The 16318-nt window shown below is 32.7% G+C and overlaps 1 protein-coding gene across 1 annotated transcript; it reads left to right on the top strand.

The window, feature by feature from the left end:
- The first annotated feature begins 69 nt into the window (after positions 1-69).
- LOC139890696 (serine/threonine-protein kinase STY13-like) lies at positions 70-3441 on the top strand. The gene is made up of 3 exons (XM_071873603.1): positions 70-98; positions 598-1559; positions 2084-3441. Exons 2-3 carry the CDS (start codon positions 673-675, stop codon positions 2424-2426), a joined length of 1230 nt encoding a protein of 409 aa, XP_071729704.1. The 5' UTR covers positions 70-98; positions 598-672; the 3' UTR covers positions 2427-3441.
- Positions 3442-16318: the final 12877 nt, after the last annotated feature.

Below are 16318 nucleotides of genomic sequence, written 5' to 3' on the forward strand. Positions count from 1 at the left end.
CCGTTACAATTCTCTAACTCAAACTCCATCCTCCTCATCCTCATCAATTCATCATCATCATCATCATCATCATCATCATCATCATCACCACCACATGTGTAAGTTCTTAATTTCACTTTCTGTTTTTGGTAATACTTACTTTATCACTTTATGCCTTTTGATCAATGTTTTAGTCGAATAAATATGACTACTTTGGGTTAAAGTTCGCTACTTTGACTGTAAAAATGGTTGCTTTACATGAGTTCTTTTTTCAACTGTTCATAGTCATCGTCTATTTTTGTTCTTGTTTTAGTGGGCCCAGTGTGTGAAGATTACAAATCTTGCTTTTGTGATTTGAAGGTTCGGTGGTTTGTTGAGTATTTTTTACTATGCTTAATGATTTTTCATCTGTAAGTAAGAAGAGTGCAACTATGTGAATAAGTTAGTTACAGGTTTAAAATGTTGAATTTGAATGTATTTTACAATTTGTTCTTGGTGTGAATTATGGTTAAAGGTTCATTAAAGCATTTTTAGAAGCATAAATTTAGCAAGTTCGAATCGCTTTTAAAAATATTGTGCGTCAGTTTGAAAAGATCCTTTTGTATTATTTGGATGCAGGTTTTTAGTTGTGTAGAACAGTTACTCATGTTGAAGGTGTAAACAGAGTTAGAAGGACTATTTTGATTTAAGAAGATGTTAGTGGGTCCCAACATAAACCATAACCACGATAACAATTTTCATGGTATCACACAAGGGTTCTACCATAAGCTCGATAATGATGATGATGTGTCCATGGAAAGTTTCAGTAGTTTACAAACGAGCAACAATGGAGGTTCGGTTGGAGTCTCAATTGCACACAGCAGTGTAGGTTCCAACCATCCGATCCTAAATACGTATGGCTCGAACCATAATCCACCCACTTACACCTTTGATCATAGTGTTAACAACAAATTAAAAAAAGCCTCACAAGGTTCAAGTGATGATGCATTGGCTCAATCTCTATTAGACGTTCGTTTTTCGACACAAGGCCTTCAAGGTTACGAAGAATGGACGATCGACCTTAAAAGGCTAAACATGGGGCCCGCTTTCGCGCAAGGTACATTCGGGAAACTTTATAAAGGTAGTTATAACGGTGAAGATGTTGCTATTAAGCTTTTGGAAAGGCCAGAAGATAATGTAGATAAAGCAAACCTTTTGGAACAACAATTTCAACAAGAAGTTATGATGCTTGCAGATAAAAAGCATCCAAATATTGTTAGATTTATCGGTGCGTGTTATAAACCGACGGTATGGTGTATTGTAACTGAATATGCAAAGGGGGGTTCGGTTAGACAGTTTCTAAGTAGGCGGCGTGATAAAAAATCCGTGCCGTTGAAATTGGCAATTAAACAAGCTTTGGATGTTGCTAAAGGAATGGAATTTATTCATGGGGTTGGTGTAATTCATCGGGATTTGAAGTCGGATAATCTTTTGATTGCTTCTGATCGATCGATCAAGATTGCGGATTTTGGTTTTGCAAGGATCGAAGCGCAGACTGAAAATATGACACCGGAGATGGGAACCTATCGATGGATGGCCCCGTAAGTTTTCTTTTCGCCATTTGATCATTCTTTTTATTTATAGTTTAAGTAATGCAATGTTATTTTGATTTATCGGACTTTGATGTTTATTTCGCTTTGTGACTATACCCGGCAATTGAGACCCATAGCTTGAAAATGGGTCCACTGGGTTAGGTATTTAACCAATTGGGTCCACAAGAAGTTAAAAATTGGGTCTAGTTTAGACCCATATGAAGCCAAACAAATATATATAAGGTCCAACTAGTCTTTTTACAAGTTTAAGAAACTTCGAGAAAGGGGCTTGACCCAACCCGACCCATTTAGACCCATCCCGTTTGACCGATCTAAAAAATCTGACCGTTTCGACTCAAACCCTATCGGATCTTGACCCAACCCGACCCGTTTTCCATGTTTGGTTATGAATAAGGGTTTAAATGGGTCGGGTTATTTTGGTACAAGACAAAACAGGTTGGGTTGAACCAAAACATTCTTACTAAATTTGCCTATCTATTGTTAATATTATCTTTTGATGTAACTTTTTGCAGCGAAATGATTCAGCGCCGAACGTACACTCAAAAAGTGGATGTTTATAGCTTCGGGATCGTGCTATGGGAACTAATTACAGGTATGCTACCGTACCAAAACCTAAAAGATGTACAGGTGGCGTTTTCCGTTGTGTATAAAGGCCTGCGCCCAACCATCCCGGATGACTGCCTACCTGTCCTCCGTAAAATAATGACGTGCTGCTGGGATGTGGACCCCAAGGCCAGGCCTTCGTTCACTCAAGTTGTTAAAATGCTTGAAATGGCTGAAACCGAGATCATGACAACAGTGAGGAAGGCTCGGTTTAGAGGTTTCTGTGTGAGTCAGCCCATGACCATTGATTGACATCATCGAAACTAAAAGTCCCAACACCGAAAATGTACTTCCTGTTAAGTGATGATATTATTATTATATGTATTTAAAAGATAATTTCTTTCTGCAAAGATTGAAAGTTATGATGCGAACCGATTGTTTTATGGTAACTAATGATTAATATATTACGCATTTTCCTCAAATTTATAACTGGATCGATTTGACACTTTGATATAAGGGTGGCAATGTGTCAATGTTAACTCATTTACATATAAGTGGATCGATCTGGGTTGTGCTTTATCACAAATGCATACAACCAACTAAAGTATCATCTAGAGTAGTACTTAAAATTCAAAAATGCAGGTAATTATAGCACCAATACATTTTTTTACCTATATAGTTATAGTTATAATTACACATTATAATATTTAATAAAAAAATCTATAAGAAAAACTGTCAAAAAAATCTGTGATCAACCCAACTCACTTGTACTTAGAATGACCTTTTCAACTCAGACCCATTTTTATTATTTTTTGAAATAATATTCTCCAGGTGAAACCCTTTACCCCCAAAAAAAAAAAAACAAACTCAGACCCATTTTGACCCGTTACTTAACCCTCCCAGCGTGCTGATCTTGCCACATCTAATTCAGGTGATTAAGTAATACCTCTTATGACTCTCGACTTTGAGTTACAGGCTTATTCTCATTGTTTTCAAAAAGTATATGGCGCAACCACTATTCGGGACATCTTTGATGATGTGCCACTAAACACAGAGCTGGCGCCTCCACCTATTTTGCTGCTAGTGATCTGCGTTGTTTTCAAAATCTACAGGCCCGATCATTTCAGCAACACCACAGAACTGAACTGTCCATTGGCGTTTACTTGAAATTTGAAAGAAGATGGCTAAAATCTCTCATCATGGTGCATGCCATGAATATATACAGAAGTGGAAATTTTGACCCATTTACACTAGATAAGTTACTTTTATATAGAATCTTTAGGGTTATGTGAATTAGGAAGGCTATAATTTAATATTAATTTTATTATTATTAAGCTTAAACTATTAAACTAAAAAATGTTTGCATAAGGCTCGTAAAAGACCTAGTTGAAGTTTAATTTTAAAGTTAGAAGTTTAAATTTGTTATTGTTAGAAAGTGTGTAACAAAAGAGCTGATAATGAAACCTTCGAAATGTAAAGTGACATATAATGATAACAAATAATGAATAATGATAAAACTATATAATAAATAAATTATATGTTTAATGATTTTATGTAAGATATCATTTTATAAGTTACAAACTTATTTTAAAATTTATTTCAGTTTTTTCTACAACTTAAAATTGCCAAGTTACCACGATTGTCTAGGCCACCACATGAGGAACCCAACCCGCAGGTTGATCTCTCCTACCGAGGCCACCACACAATAGGGACGCACTGGGCTCCAGCAGACAAGCGTCAACCAACATGCAGTCATCACAATGTACTAACTATCCACAACAATAAGTATATCTAACAAGCATGGCAGTCATAATATAACATCTTCCGCTTAGATTGTAAAATCTATTTGATTGGGGTATAATGGAGATTTATAACTACCAGTGATTTGAGAAAATAGACTGTGTTGTATCGATAAACTCTATTAAGGTCTTGTTCCGAAATACTCGAAATGAAAGTGTGATTTAGAATGATGTATTACGTCTGGCCAACGGAAATACATTGTAGTAAAGCATACAGTAGTTTCGAGAGTCGGAAGAGATGTAACGAGTGTTAGATCGGGTGTTGTTTGACGATGAATGTGATTTTCGATGAACTGTTGATCGAGAGTAGACTTTTCCGACATAGTAAGGTTAGTTGAACCATATCTGGACTAGGCTATTGATGATCGTATAAGCCTTAGTTTTGAGTTCTGATGAAGTTCGAAGCAAGATTAAGTCGATGCAGAGATAGTTTTAGTGGTGTCAAACGCGTGTATTGATATCATTTGACGGATTTAATTGTTAGATGGATGTTTATTGTTTGTGGTAGTGGATATCGTTGACTTGAAATTCATGTTCGAATGATTAATGTTGGTTTAATATTGCATTTGTAAGTGTTTCTTCTAATGATGAATTTTGGGTAAGTATCAACCTAGATAAGTGATTTATGACGAAACCCTTAGAAATCGATTTTGAACTAGGTATTTAATTGCGGGTTCTGGTAGCACTTTAACCAAGTAACGATCTATCTGATGTAACTGTATCGGTGTTGGGCATGTGTATTGATGTTACTTAAGGAAATTGATAATTGGATAATTACTTTCAAAATGTGTGGACGATTATTCTATACTCAAGATTTGTGATGTAATGATTGAATTGATTTGAAATTGAGTTGGTAATCATTTCTACTATGATTGAGTAGACCAGAATCACGATTTAGTCGTTGAATAATTGGATGAATATTGAACCAGATAAGCGAATTTCAATGAAATTCTTGAATATCGGGATTGAAACAAGTAATAAATTACGGAGTTTAGGAAATTTAGTGTAATCCGAGTTGATTTGGCTATGTTGTAGTGATGAAACTAGCTAAGTTTGTGTATTCTAAGGCAAATGATAACCATTATTCAGTGTTTTAGAGTGAGTTGATCTAGGAGATTCGATGATGGTGACTCGGGGATAACCTCAAATCATGATTGACAGATTTCAGGTAGTGGGTCATTAGTAGTGACTCGAGAGTTAGTGTTTAAAATCTAGACATGAGATGGAATTTTTGTGGTATTTTGTAAGTTTAATGATAGACCAAGCTTGGAATTTAGACGAAATTAGATTTGTTCAGTTATTAGATAGCGGTAGGTTGTCAGCATTGAATTTCTTTAACTCGTGGTAAAGACTGTTCTCTAAGATCAGGATGTGAGGAACAGTGCAGATATCGTGTAGTTTGAGTAAGTAAGTTTGCATATCGGTGTATGGCGGGTCTTTGACCCTTGGATAGTAGACTAGCAGATGATGTGTTTGGCCTTAGACCGATAAGTTAGCTTTTGACCTACGAGAATGGACGGAGCTTTGTAAGGCGTATGACCGTAGAACATGATTTGACTTAGGTTACGTTGTGGCCCGTTTTGGTGGTTTGTAATACCCATGACCTTTGTTGATTTAGTGATGTAGAATTGTGGGCTTAACTGAATTGTGTCTTCATGTGACACGTTGACAACTGACAGATGACTTAGAATAAACTGAATGGGAGATTTGATGGATTTATTTTATGAGTAATCTTGAAATGTCATGGATCAGTCCAATTCGACGAAATTGACAGTGTATAACCGTTGGTATCTTCAGAAAGTGGGGTGTAGTGACAGTTTGACGTGAAACTTTTCGTGGAAAATCGAGGAAATCAGACTAATTGATGTAAATTGGAGGACTAAATGATGGATAGTTACATATGATTTGAGAATACGATATGTAAGCGGAAACTTGTTGTGAACCGTTTCGTGGAAGTCAATTAAGTTGATGATGAGTCTATATAATATTTTTGGGTTGTCTTGTATTTGAATGAATGTTGATTGCATCTAGTGTTGAATTGTTTGATCGTTATCCTCTTAGTTTAACTTAGGATAAATGATGACGTGCACGACCCTTGTTAAACAGTAGATTGTTGGTGCTTGGTTACCCCTTCAAGCGATAATTGTGATGCTATAGACAATTGCGGAATAAATTATCTGAATGTTGTGTTGCGTGAGTGGAGTTGGTCGTAACAGAACGGGTTGGCATTGACTTAGTGACGGTGGGTTTTTAAATTGATGTTTTTTGGCTTATGGATTGACAGATGTGAAAACTAATGAATTTTGGCAATGCTTGTTATCTTAGGATGTGTTTTGGTGTAGCTACCGGTGTGACCAATTGTGTTGGTATTTGTTACCTGTGACCCGTGTTGACTATGACTTAGCAGATTTCGAGGACGGAATCTCTTTAAGGGGGGTAGATTTGTAACACCCTCGAAGCGGGCCTAGCTGTTAGATTACTATTTTGCCCTCAGGTTGTGTGGTGTTATTATATGCTTTTATTCTAATTTTATATTTTGTATTATTTAATGATGTGGATAGGACCAGTATGTGACAAGGGTCACAGAACAAGTTTGTTTATTTAATTTGGACTCCGTTAGGGCAGTCAAATTAAGTACGAAAGATATCAGATAACTGATAAATACCCGTTTGTTGCACAGTGTGGGAATTTAACCCAAATATGATGCCTAGTGTTGCCATTTCTTGCATTTTCCAGATTCTTCCTAAATCACACTCCGTACTTCATCTCCTTCACCTACCAAAGCCTAATCCTTAATCCTTGTTCTTGAGCTCAAATTGTAGTAACCCGAACTAATCCTCCCGAACGAAGTCATCAACAGTTGGTCCCATTGCGATGATCGACTCCAAGTAATATCCTTAATTTGAGCTAATGCACAGCGGAAGACTTAATTCGTACCTGAGAATAACATGCTTTAAAATGTCAACATAAAGTTGGTGAGATATATAGGTTTGATGCTAGCAGCGTTAAAATTATGGATCACAAGATTTCATATATAAAAATATAATACACTCGCAAGTGTATGAAAAGCATTCCAAGCAGTGGGCACCCGGTAACTAGCCTTAACAAGAGTGTATACCCCTGAGTTATAATAATATGTGCACCGAATCAAGTGCGTTCCGTTAACCTCGAAGTACTAAACACCCGTTCTTCTAGTTTAGTAGTGACTAGAACAACATCTGGGTGGGGGTGTAAAACCCGATAGATCTATCTTTAGGATTCGCGCCTACCAGTTCATAAACCAATAGTTAAAGTTACCAAGCTAGGGGATTTTTGATTCAAACCCATGTAGAACGTAATTTTAGTCACTTGTGTCCATAACGTAAATCATTTATAAAAATAGCGCATGTATTCTCAGCCCAAAATATTTAAAGTTTAAAAAGGGATCTATATACTCACCATACTGTATTTTGTAGTAAAAATACATATAACACCATTTAACACGTATAAAGTTGGCCTCGGATTCACGAACCTATATCATTTATATAAATATTAACACATATAATGATAATCGAACAAGTTTATATATAACTTTATTATATCATTTTTATATTAGTAACCTATATGTTTCATGTATTTATTTTATATATTTTAAAAATATAAATTTTGTTATGTTATATGTATTAAATATATTTATTTATATATATATATATAAATATATATCATTTGTTTGCTAGTTATTATAATATTACTAAAATGATATTTGTAGTGATAATAGTAATAACGAAAATAATATTAGTTATAAATAGATTAATAATACTAATATTTATAAAATGATACTTGTTTTACTATTAATGAAAATGATAATAACTTTTATTAAATTTATAAGGATAATAATAATAATAAACCTAATCATAATTATAGTAATAATACACATGCTAGTAGTCATAATAAAATTTAAGGATACTTGTAATAACAACACTTATTAATAATAATAATAATAGAGAAAAAAAAATATAGTTATACCCTTTAATAAGCTCTCTAAAAAGAATTGGCCACAACGAGACTCGAACCCGCAACCTCCCGCTCACCTGATACCACACTAATCCACTGAACTATTTCGGTTTTTCTATTATTTTACGGATCCACTATTTATTTATCCCATAAATCCGACCTCCACAGAAAAAGATGTCGACCCAAAATTTACAACCCAGTTCTCGGCCCACAGTTTATCTAAGCCCAACTAATAGTTAGTGGCCCAAAGGAAACTCAATATAAACAAACCCTTAGGTTATCTGGCGTTCGAATGTTATCGGGCAGAAACACATGGTACGCATTCATCATTAATATAATAGCATCGACATTATCAGTACAATCTCCCACATACCGAACCCCACTAGTTTACTTTATCGATTAATAAATCCCAAAAGATCCCTCAATAGTCCGATACTGAAAATAAAAATAATTGATCCAAGTTGCAGTATTTTATAAATTAAAAAGAAAAAGGTTCGGTGCTTCTTCTTGTTCCCTGGTCTTCGACAGCCATACCCACCAAAAAGAGAAAAAAAATTTGCAGGTTACCAATCATAATCTCTCTATCGTTCTCTTTAAATGTATTCATCATACATCATTCGTTACTCTTCTGTTATCACCGCCGTTCCCGTCCCATTATCATCATAGATGTGGGTGATGTTTGGTGGTTTTGGATTGGGACTCGATTGCATCAGAAAAAGAAAACAACGCAACTGCTGTTCTTGGTTTTATTTTGATTTAATCCAGTTAGTTTAATGGCTGTAAATGATATTTGTGAGTTGTATTTGATATTGTAAAGTCTTATGTATCTAATAACAGCTGGAAAGAATTTTCTTATAGCAAAACAGAATTCGAGAATTTATAAATCAAAAAGAGAAAAGGGGAAAAAAATAGTTGAAAGCGATACAGGTTTTGTATTTCGATTGGTTTTAACTTGTAATATCCCAGACCGAAAATCACAAGGAGCACAGTTTAAAACAGATCCTGATAGTGATGCGATTAATTTTGTATTTAACCTATTATACAATTAATTTATGATAAAAACATATTAGTAAATATAATACCAATACTAATGATAAAAATTAAAATTATAATAATGATAATATTAAAAATGATAATAATAATCACTAATACCCATAATAATTATATTAATAATAATAATAATTAATAATGATACTAATAATAATCAATGATAATAATATAATATTATTAGTGTTAATAATAATAAGATATATTATTTTCTAATAATAATAATGATTATAATCGTAAAAAAAATACTAATACAAATAGTAATAGAATTAATTATATCATTAATAATAACAATATCAAATAACACAGTGTAATAGAAATTATTAATAATAAAGAAAATGAACATTTTAAATTTACAGATAAGTCTAATAATCTTTAATAATAACGACAAGCATAATGATAGTAATAATATTATCAATGATACCCATATTAATGCTAATTAGAATAGTATTAATGTTATTAGTAATAATCATAAGTTTTACATATCAAATTTTATATCTATATGTTATATATAATATTATTATTATTATTGATTCTCCTATCAATATTTAATTTAATAAAAGTAATAACATTAATAGTATGTTAACTTGCAGTTATAATTAACACTACATATGATATGAGTAATGATTATAATATTAATAATAATAATAACAGTATAATAAAATAATTGTATAAATTTTCATAACTATTTATATTTAAATATATATATATATTTATTTACAAATAGTCGTTCGTGAATCGTCGGGAACAGTCGAAAGGTCAATTAATTATCCAAATATAGATTTCAAACTTTCTAGACTCAACATTAAAAGTTTTGCTTATCGTGACGGAAACATATAGAGATTAGAGTTTAAATTTGGTCGGAAATTTCCGGGTCGTTACAGTACCCACCCGTTAAAGAAATTTCGTCCCCGAAATTTGGTAGAGGTTGTCATAAATAACAGTAGAGATGTTTTCATGACGAATATGAGGTAATAGCGGAGTTTTATCATTATGGATATATATAGATAAAACATTTCGATCATGTGAAGCGTACGAGCGACGCTATCACAAAAGAGTGAAATGAGTAAATATGATATCGTTTTAACTGATGACATGATTAGAATTGATTTCTGGAATTTATGGAATTAAAGAAAATCTTACGTAATAAGATTGGGTTCTTCGGCGATTTAGAAAACAGGATCTCCTTTGATTTAATGCGGTAATTTGTTTCGATTTCTTTGTCGGATATTTCACTATAAAACTACTCCCTTCGTTTTCCTTCTTCCCGTCCTTGAGCCAAGCGAGCAATGGTCCGAAATTTGAAGGTGTGGAATTCAGAATAAACATAGCTAATGCTCTCAGAAAGGAATGGTAATGGCATGATTTTGATTTGTCAAATTACCAGAATATCTTGGAAAAGATATAACTATCAAGATGATATGTTCCTAATATGTTTGGAGATTGGATAGAATGTAAGAGCCGTGTAACCTGGCATATGATGATGGTACTGTGAATCATCACATTCCATTAGAAACTTAACATGACTTACTGTAATATAATGAAGTTGATCAAGTTTCATTATATTATACTAAATCATGCATCAGTTCCCAACACTGCTTCAAAACATTCATATTTTAAACTTGAAGATTTCAGAATTTAGAAACTAACACAGTTTCTTTTATGTTGTAACGCAGATATTACGGGGAGATAGATGATTGCAGATAGGAATAGTTGTGAAAATATCTTTAGAAATATGGAGAATATGTATAGCGGAAAATATGAAGATATCTTATAATATCTAAGATAAGATGATAATATTATCTGAAAAAGTTTAGAATAAGGAGTAGGGTTCATACTGACGGTTTCAACAGACACTGAATCATTTGCATTATTTGAAGGCAGGTTCATTCCTTGTATTTGTTCTTTGTTTCCTTCACGGTTAGCTCAATCCATTTTTCAGCACTAAATTTTCTATCGAGCGTTCCTAACATTCCCTTCTTTATCATCAAACTTTTGGCCATTTAGGCCATCTTAAATTTTACTGTTTCCTCTGCATTTAATGCAGTCATATCTGAATCGTCGATTATCAATCCGAGGTGTTTTTGGGCGAATTGTGTTTTTAGATGATTAAATGCTGATGATAAAATGGCGGAGTATGAAAGGTTTCCCGGTAACGATGAGGAAAACCAATCGTATATATCAAAGTTATAATAAGACTTTTTCGAATGAAAGGTCGAAGTTGTTCTGCTGAAGCTGTGACAAAATTGGCTACTTTGAAAAGGAATCGTAAGGTTGTTTTTGCTAATAAATGCTAAAGAATTAGTCGCGGTACGTGTTAAACTATGACTTTGGGTTCAAGAGTTTTTCATGTGTATAGATCTTTTCTTCTGTAGATGAAGTGCGGTCGGTTCAACTTCTCGATTGAGGTATTTTCAAGAATCCTGATAGGTTTGTACGCGGATTGTAAACGTTGAGATACAAATGAGGTTTAAGATAGAATCAAGTGGCAAACTTGAAGATTAGTTTAGTTTCATATGTTATAATCAATATTTTAATTCATTTTACTTGTCCATAGTTAGCAGTCTATCAGTCCAATTGTCCGATGGTCCAACAGTTCAACAGTTCAATGTATTCATATATAATTTAATATATATAATTAATACGTATCGTGACCCGTGTACCGGTCTCAGTGTCGATCACAACTCAAAGTATATATATATTTTGGAATCAACCTCAACCCTGTATAGCCAACTCCAACATTCACATATAGAGTGTCTATGGTTGTTCCGAAATATATATATAGATGGGTCGATATGATAGGTCGAAACCTTGTGTACGTGTCCCGTTATTTAAAGTGCGTAAAATAAAGTGCATAAAAGTAAATAACAGAAATTAAATGACGATAAATAAAATTGCGAGAATGTAAATTGCAATAAATAAAATGTAATACGGAATTAATAGTTAGCTGGGAACAGTTAGCTAGGAACAGTTAGCGTGGAATCTTAACAATATTTCAATTAATTAGCGCATTTGTTTCTAACAAATTTTTATCATATCCAATGTTTTCTTCATTATGCCACTTGTTGGATTCTGATAGATAAAAATTCAAATATGAAATTTGAATAAAAATGGTTATTCTGTGGTGAACGGATACGTATATCGGTAGTTGTAAGTAGGATAGTAAATGATCGTTGAATCAGATTCGAAGAATGTACAGTGTAACTTATTAATGTGAATTCTAAATATTCCTCGGGTACTACCCACCCGTTAAAATATTTTCATCATTAACAGTTTGTACAAAAGAATTTTTAATTACAATATTTATGAAAATATACTTGTATATATATTTTCATCGGATATAATCATGGATTTAATGAGTCAATAAGATATTAAACTCATCTGATTTATCGTTAATACTGGATTACATGATCTCTAAAACATTAGAGATTACATAATTGCCATGTCGAACAAAGGTAAACGAGGTAGAACAATACGTAGAACGAAATTAATCGATGTAGGACGATATGTAGAACGAAGATCATACTCGAAATACAGATGGTAATATTGAGGCGTGTGATGTTGATATTCGAGGTACAAATTGTGATGTTGAGAGTTACGGCGCGGTTATGGTTTAGGGATGATAAGGGTACTGTCGACGTCGATGATGGTGGTACTGATTATGCTGCTGGTGCTGCTGCTGGTGTTCGTAACCTTCGCACCATATTCTCCAAAGCCGTCACGCGAGCGCGAAGTTCGTTAACTTCTGCTAGTACACCGGGATGATTGGTGGTTGGAGTGAGCGAATGAACAAGATCTGAAATATGGGATAGTATATAATCGTTACGAGATACTCTAGAAATGAGAGAGAAAATGGTTTCTCGAACAGGTTCGCCGGTAAGTGCTTCAGGTTCATCGCCAAGAGGACAATTTGGTGGATGGAAGGGATCACCCTCTTCATGTCTCCAGTGACTTAGTATATTACGAACCCACCCCCAATTCATCCAGAATAGATGATGGAAGATTGGTTGATCCATTCCGGTGATGCTGCCTTCGGAGCTTGAATGAAAATCCATATCGGCATAGCCGTCATAATCTGAGGAATTCGAACTAGATGCGGAATCCATCTTGTATAATCGGAAAAATGAATTTTTAGTATGAAATAGATTATAGAAGTTAGATTTGATATTCTTCTATACATACTTTACATATGTATATATAATACCAAAATCCCGTAAATTACGGAGAATCTTTGAAAAGATGTCAACTAAAGTCCAAAGTAACAGATATGCTAAGATATGAATTTTGTCTATACACTATCGATGCACTAGATGCAGTAAGACGTGTCTAGACTTATGAATAATAAGCAGGCAATTCCCTAAGGATAATAAGCAAATAATTTACGACTAGAAATGATAAGCAAAACTTTTTGACAGGTAGACACGGTCAAAGTCCAGGCTCACTAATGTATCCTAACAGCTACTAGTTAGACACACTAATGCAAGGCCTGGTTCGCTAAGACCAACGCTCTGATACCAACTGTAGTAACCCGAACTAATCCTCCCGAACGAAGTCATCAACAGTTGGTCCCATTGCGATGATCGACTCCAAGTAATATCCTTAATTTGAGCTAATGCACAGCGGAAGACTTAATTCGTACCTGAGAATAACATGCTTTAAAATGTCAACATAAAGTTGGTGAGATATATAGGTTTGATGCTAGCAGCGTTAAAATTATGGATCACAAGATTTCATATATAAAAATATAATACACTCGCAAGTGTATGAAAAGCATTCCAAGCAGTGGGCACCCGGTAACTAGCCTTAACAAGAGTGTATACCCCTGAGTTATAATAATATGTGCACCGAATCAAGTGCGTTCCGTTAACCTCGAAGTACTAAACACCCGTTCTTCTAGTTTAGTAGTGACTAGAACAACATCTGGGTGGGGGTGTAAAACCCGATAGATCTATCTTTAGGATTCGCGCCTACCAGTTCATAAACCAATAGTTAAAGTTACCAAGCTAGGGGATTTTTGATTCAAACCCATGTAGAACGTAATTTTAGTCACTTGTGTCCATAACGTAAATCATTTATAAAAATAGCGCATGTATTCTCAGCCCAAAATATTTAAAGTTTAAAAAGGGATCTATATACTCACCATACTGTATTTTGTAGTAAAAATACATATAACACCATTTAACACGTATAAAGTTGGCCTCGGATTCACGAACCTATATCATTTATATAAATATTAACACATATAATGATAATCGAACAAGTTTATATATAACTTTATTATATCATTTTTATATTAGTAACCTATATGTTTCATGTATTTATTTTATATATTTTAAAAATATAAATTTTGTTATGTTATATGTATTAAATATATTTATTTATATATATATAAATATATATCATTTGTTTGCTAGTTATTATAATATTACTAAAATGATATTTGTAGTGATAATAGTAATAACGAAAATAATATTAGTTATAAATAGATTAATAATACTAATATTTATAAAATGATACTTGTTTTACTATTAATGAAAATGATAATAACTTTTATTAAATTTATAAGGATAATAATAATAATAAACCTAATCATAATTATAGTAATAATACACATGCTAGTAGTCATAATAAAATTTAAGGATACTTGTAATAACAACACTTATTAATAATAATAATAATAGAGAAAAAAAAATATAGTTATACCCTTTAATAAGCTCTCTAAAAAGAATTGGCCACAACGAGACTCGAACCCGCAACCTCCCGCTCACCTGATACCACACTAATCCACTGAACTATTTCGGTTTTTCTATTATTTTACGGATCCACTATTTATTTATCCCATAAATCCGACCTCCACAGAAAAAGATGTCGACCCAAAATTTACAACCCAGTTCTCGGCCCACAGTTTATCTAAGCCCAACTAATAGTTAGTGGCCCAAAGGAAACTCAATATAAACAAACCCTTAGGTTATCTGGCGTTCGAATGTTATCGGGCAGAAACACATGGTACGCATTCATCATTAATATAATAGCATCGACATTATCAGTACAATCTCCCACATACCGAACCCCACTAGTTTACTTTATCGATTAATAAATCCCAAAAGATCCCTCAATAGTCCGATACTGAAAATAAAAATAATTGATCCAAGTTGCAGTATTTTATAAATTAAAAAGAAAAAGGTTCGGTGCTTCTTCTTGTTCCCTGGTCTTCGACAGCCATACCCACCAAAAAGAGAAAAAAAAATTTGCAGGTTACCAATCATAATCTCTCTATCGTTCTCTTTAAATGTATTCATCATACATCATTCGTTACTCTTCTGTTATCACCGCCGTTCCCGTCCCATTATCATCATAGATGTGGGTGATGTTTGGTGGTTTTGGATTGGGACTCGATTGCATCAGAAAAAGAAAACAACGCAACTGCTGTTCTTGGTTTTATTTTGATTTAATCCAGTTAGTTTAATGGCTGTAAATGATATTTGTGAGTTGTATTTGATATTGTAAAGTCTTATGTATCTAATAACAGCTGGAAAGAATTTTCTTATAGCAAAACAGAATTCGAGAATTTATAAATCAAAAAGAGAAAAGGGGAAAAAAATAGTTGAAAGCGATACAGGTTTTGTATTTCGATTGGTTTTAACTCGTAATATCCCAGACCGAAAATCACAAGGAGCACAGTTTAAAACAGATCCTGATAGTGATGCGATTAATTTTGTATTTAACCTATTATACAATTAATTTATGATAAAAACATATTAGTAAATATAATACCAATACTAATGATAAAAATTAAAATTATAATAATGATAATATTAAAAATGATAATAATAATCACTAATACCCATAATAATTATATTAATAATAATAATAATTAATAATGATACTAATAATAATCAATGATAATAATATAATATTATTAGTGTTAATAATAATAAGATATATTATTTTCTAATAATAATAATGATTATAATCGTAAAAAAAATACTAATACAAATAGTAATAGAATTAATTATATCATTAATAATAACAATATCAAATAACACAGTGTAATAGAAATTATTAATAATAAAGAAAATGAACATTTTAAATTTACAGATAAGTCTAATAATCTTTAATAATAACGACAAGCATAATGATAGTAATAATATTATCAATGATACCCATATTAATGCTAATTAGAATAGTATTAATGTTATTAGTAATAATCATAAGTTTTACATATCAAATTTTATATCTATATGTTATATATAATATTATTATTATTATTGATTCTCCTATCAATATTTAATTTAATAAAAGTAATAACATTAATAGTATGTTAACTTGCAGTTATAATTAACACTACATATGATATGAGTAATG

The sequence above is a fragment of the Rutidosis leptorrhynchoides genome, chromosome 2 (genome assembly GCF_046630445.1).
Source record: "Rutidosis leptorrhynchoides isolate AG116_Rl617_1_P2 chromosome 2, CSIRO_AGI_Rlap_v1, whole genome shotgun sequence".
Lineage (NCBI taxonomy): Eukaryota > Viridiplantae > Streptophyta > Magnoliopsida > Asterales > Asteraceae > Rutidosis > Rutidosis leptorrhynchoides.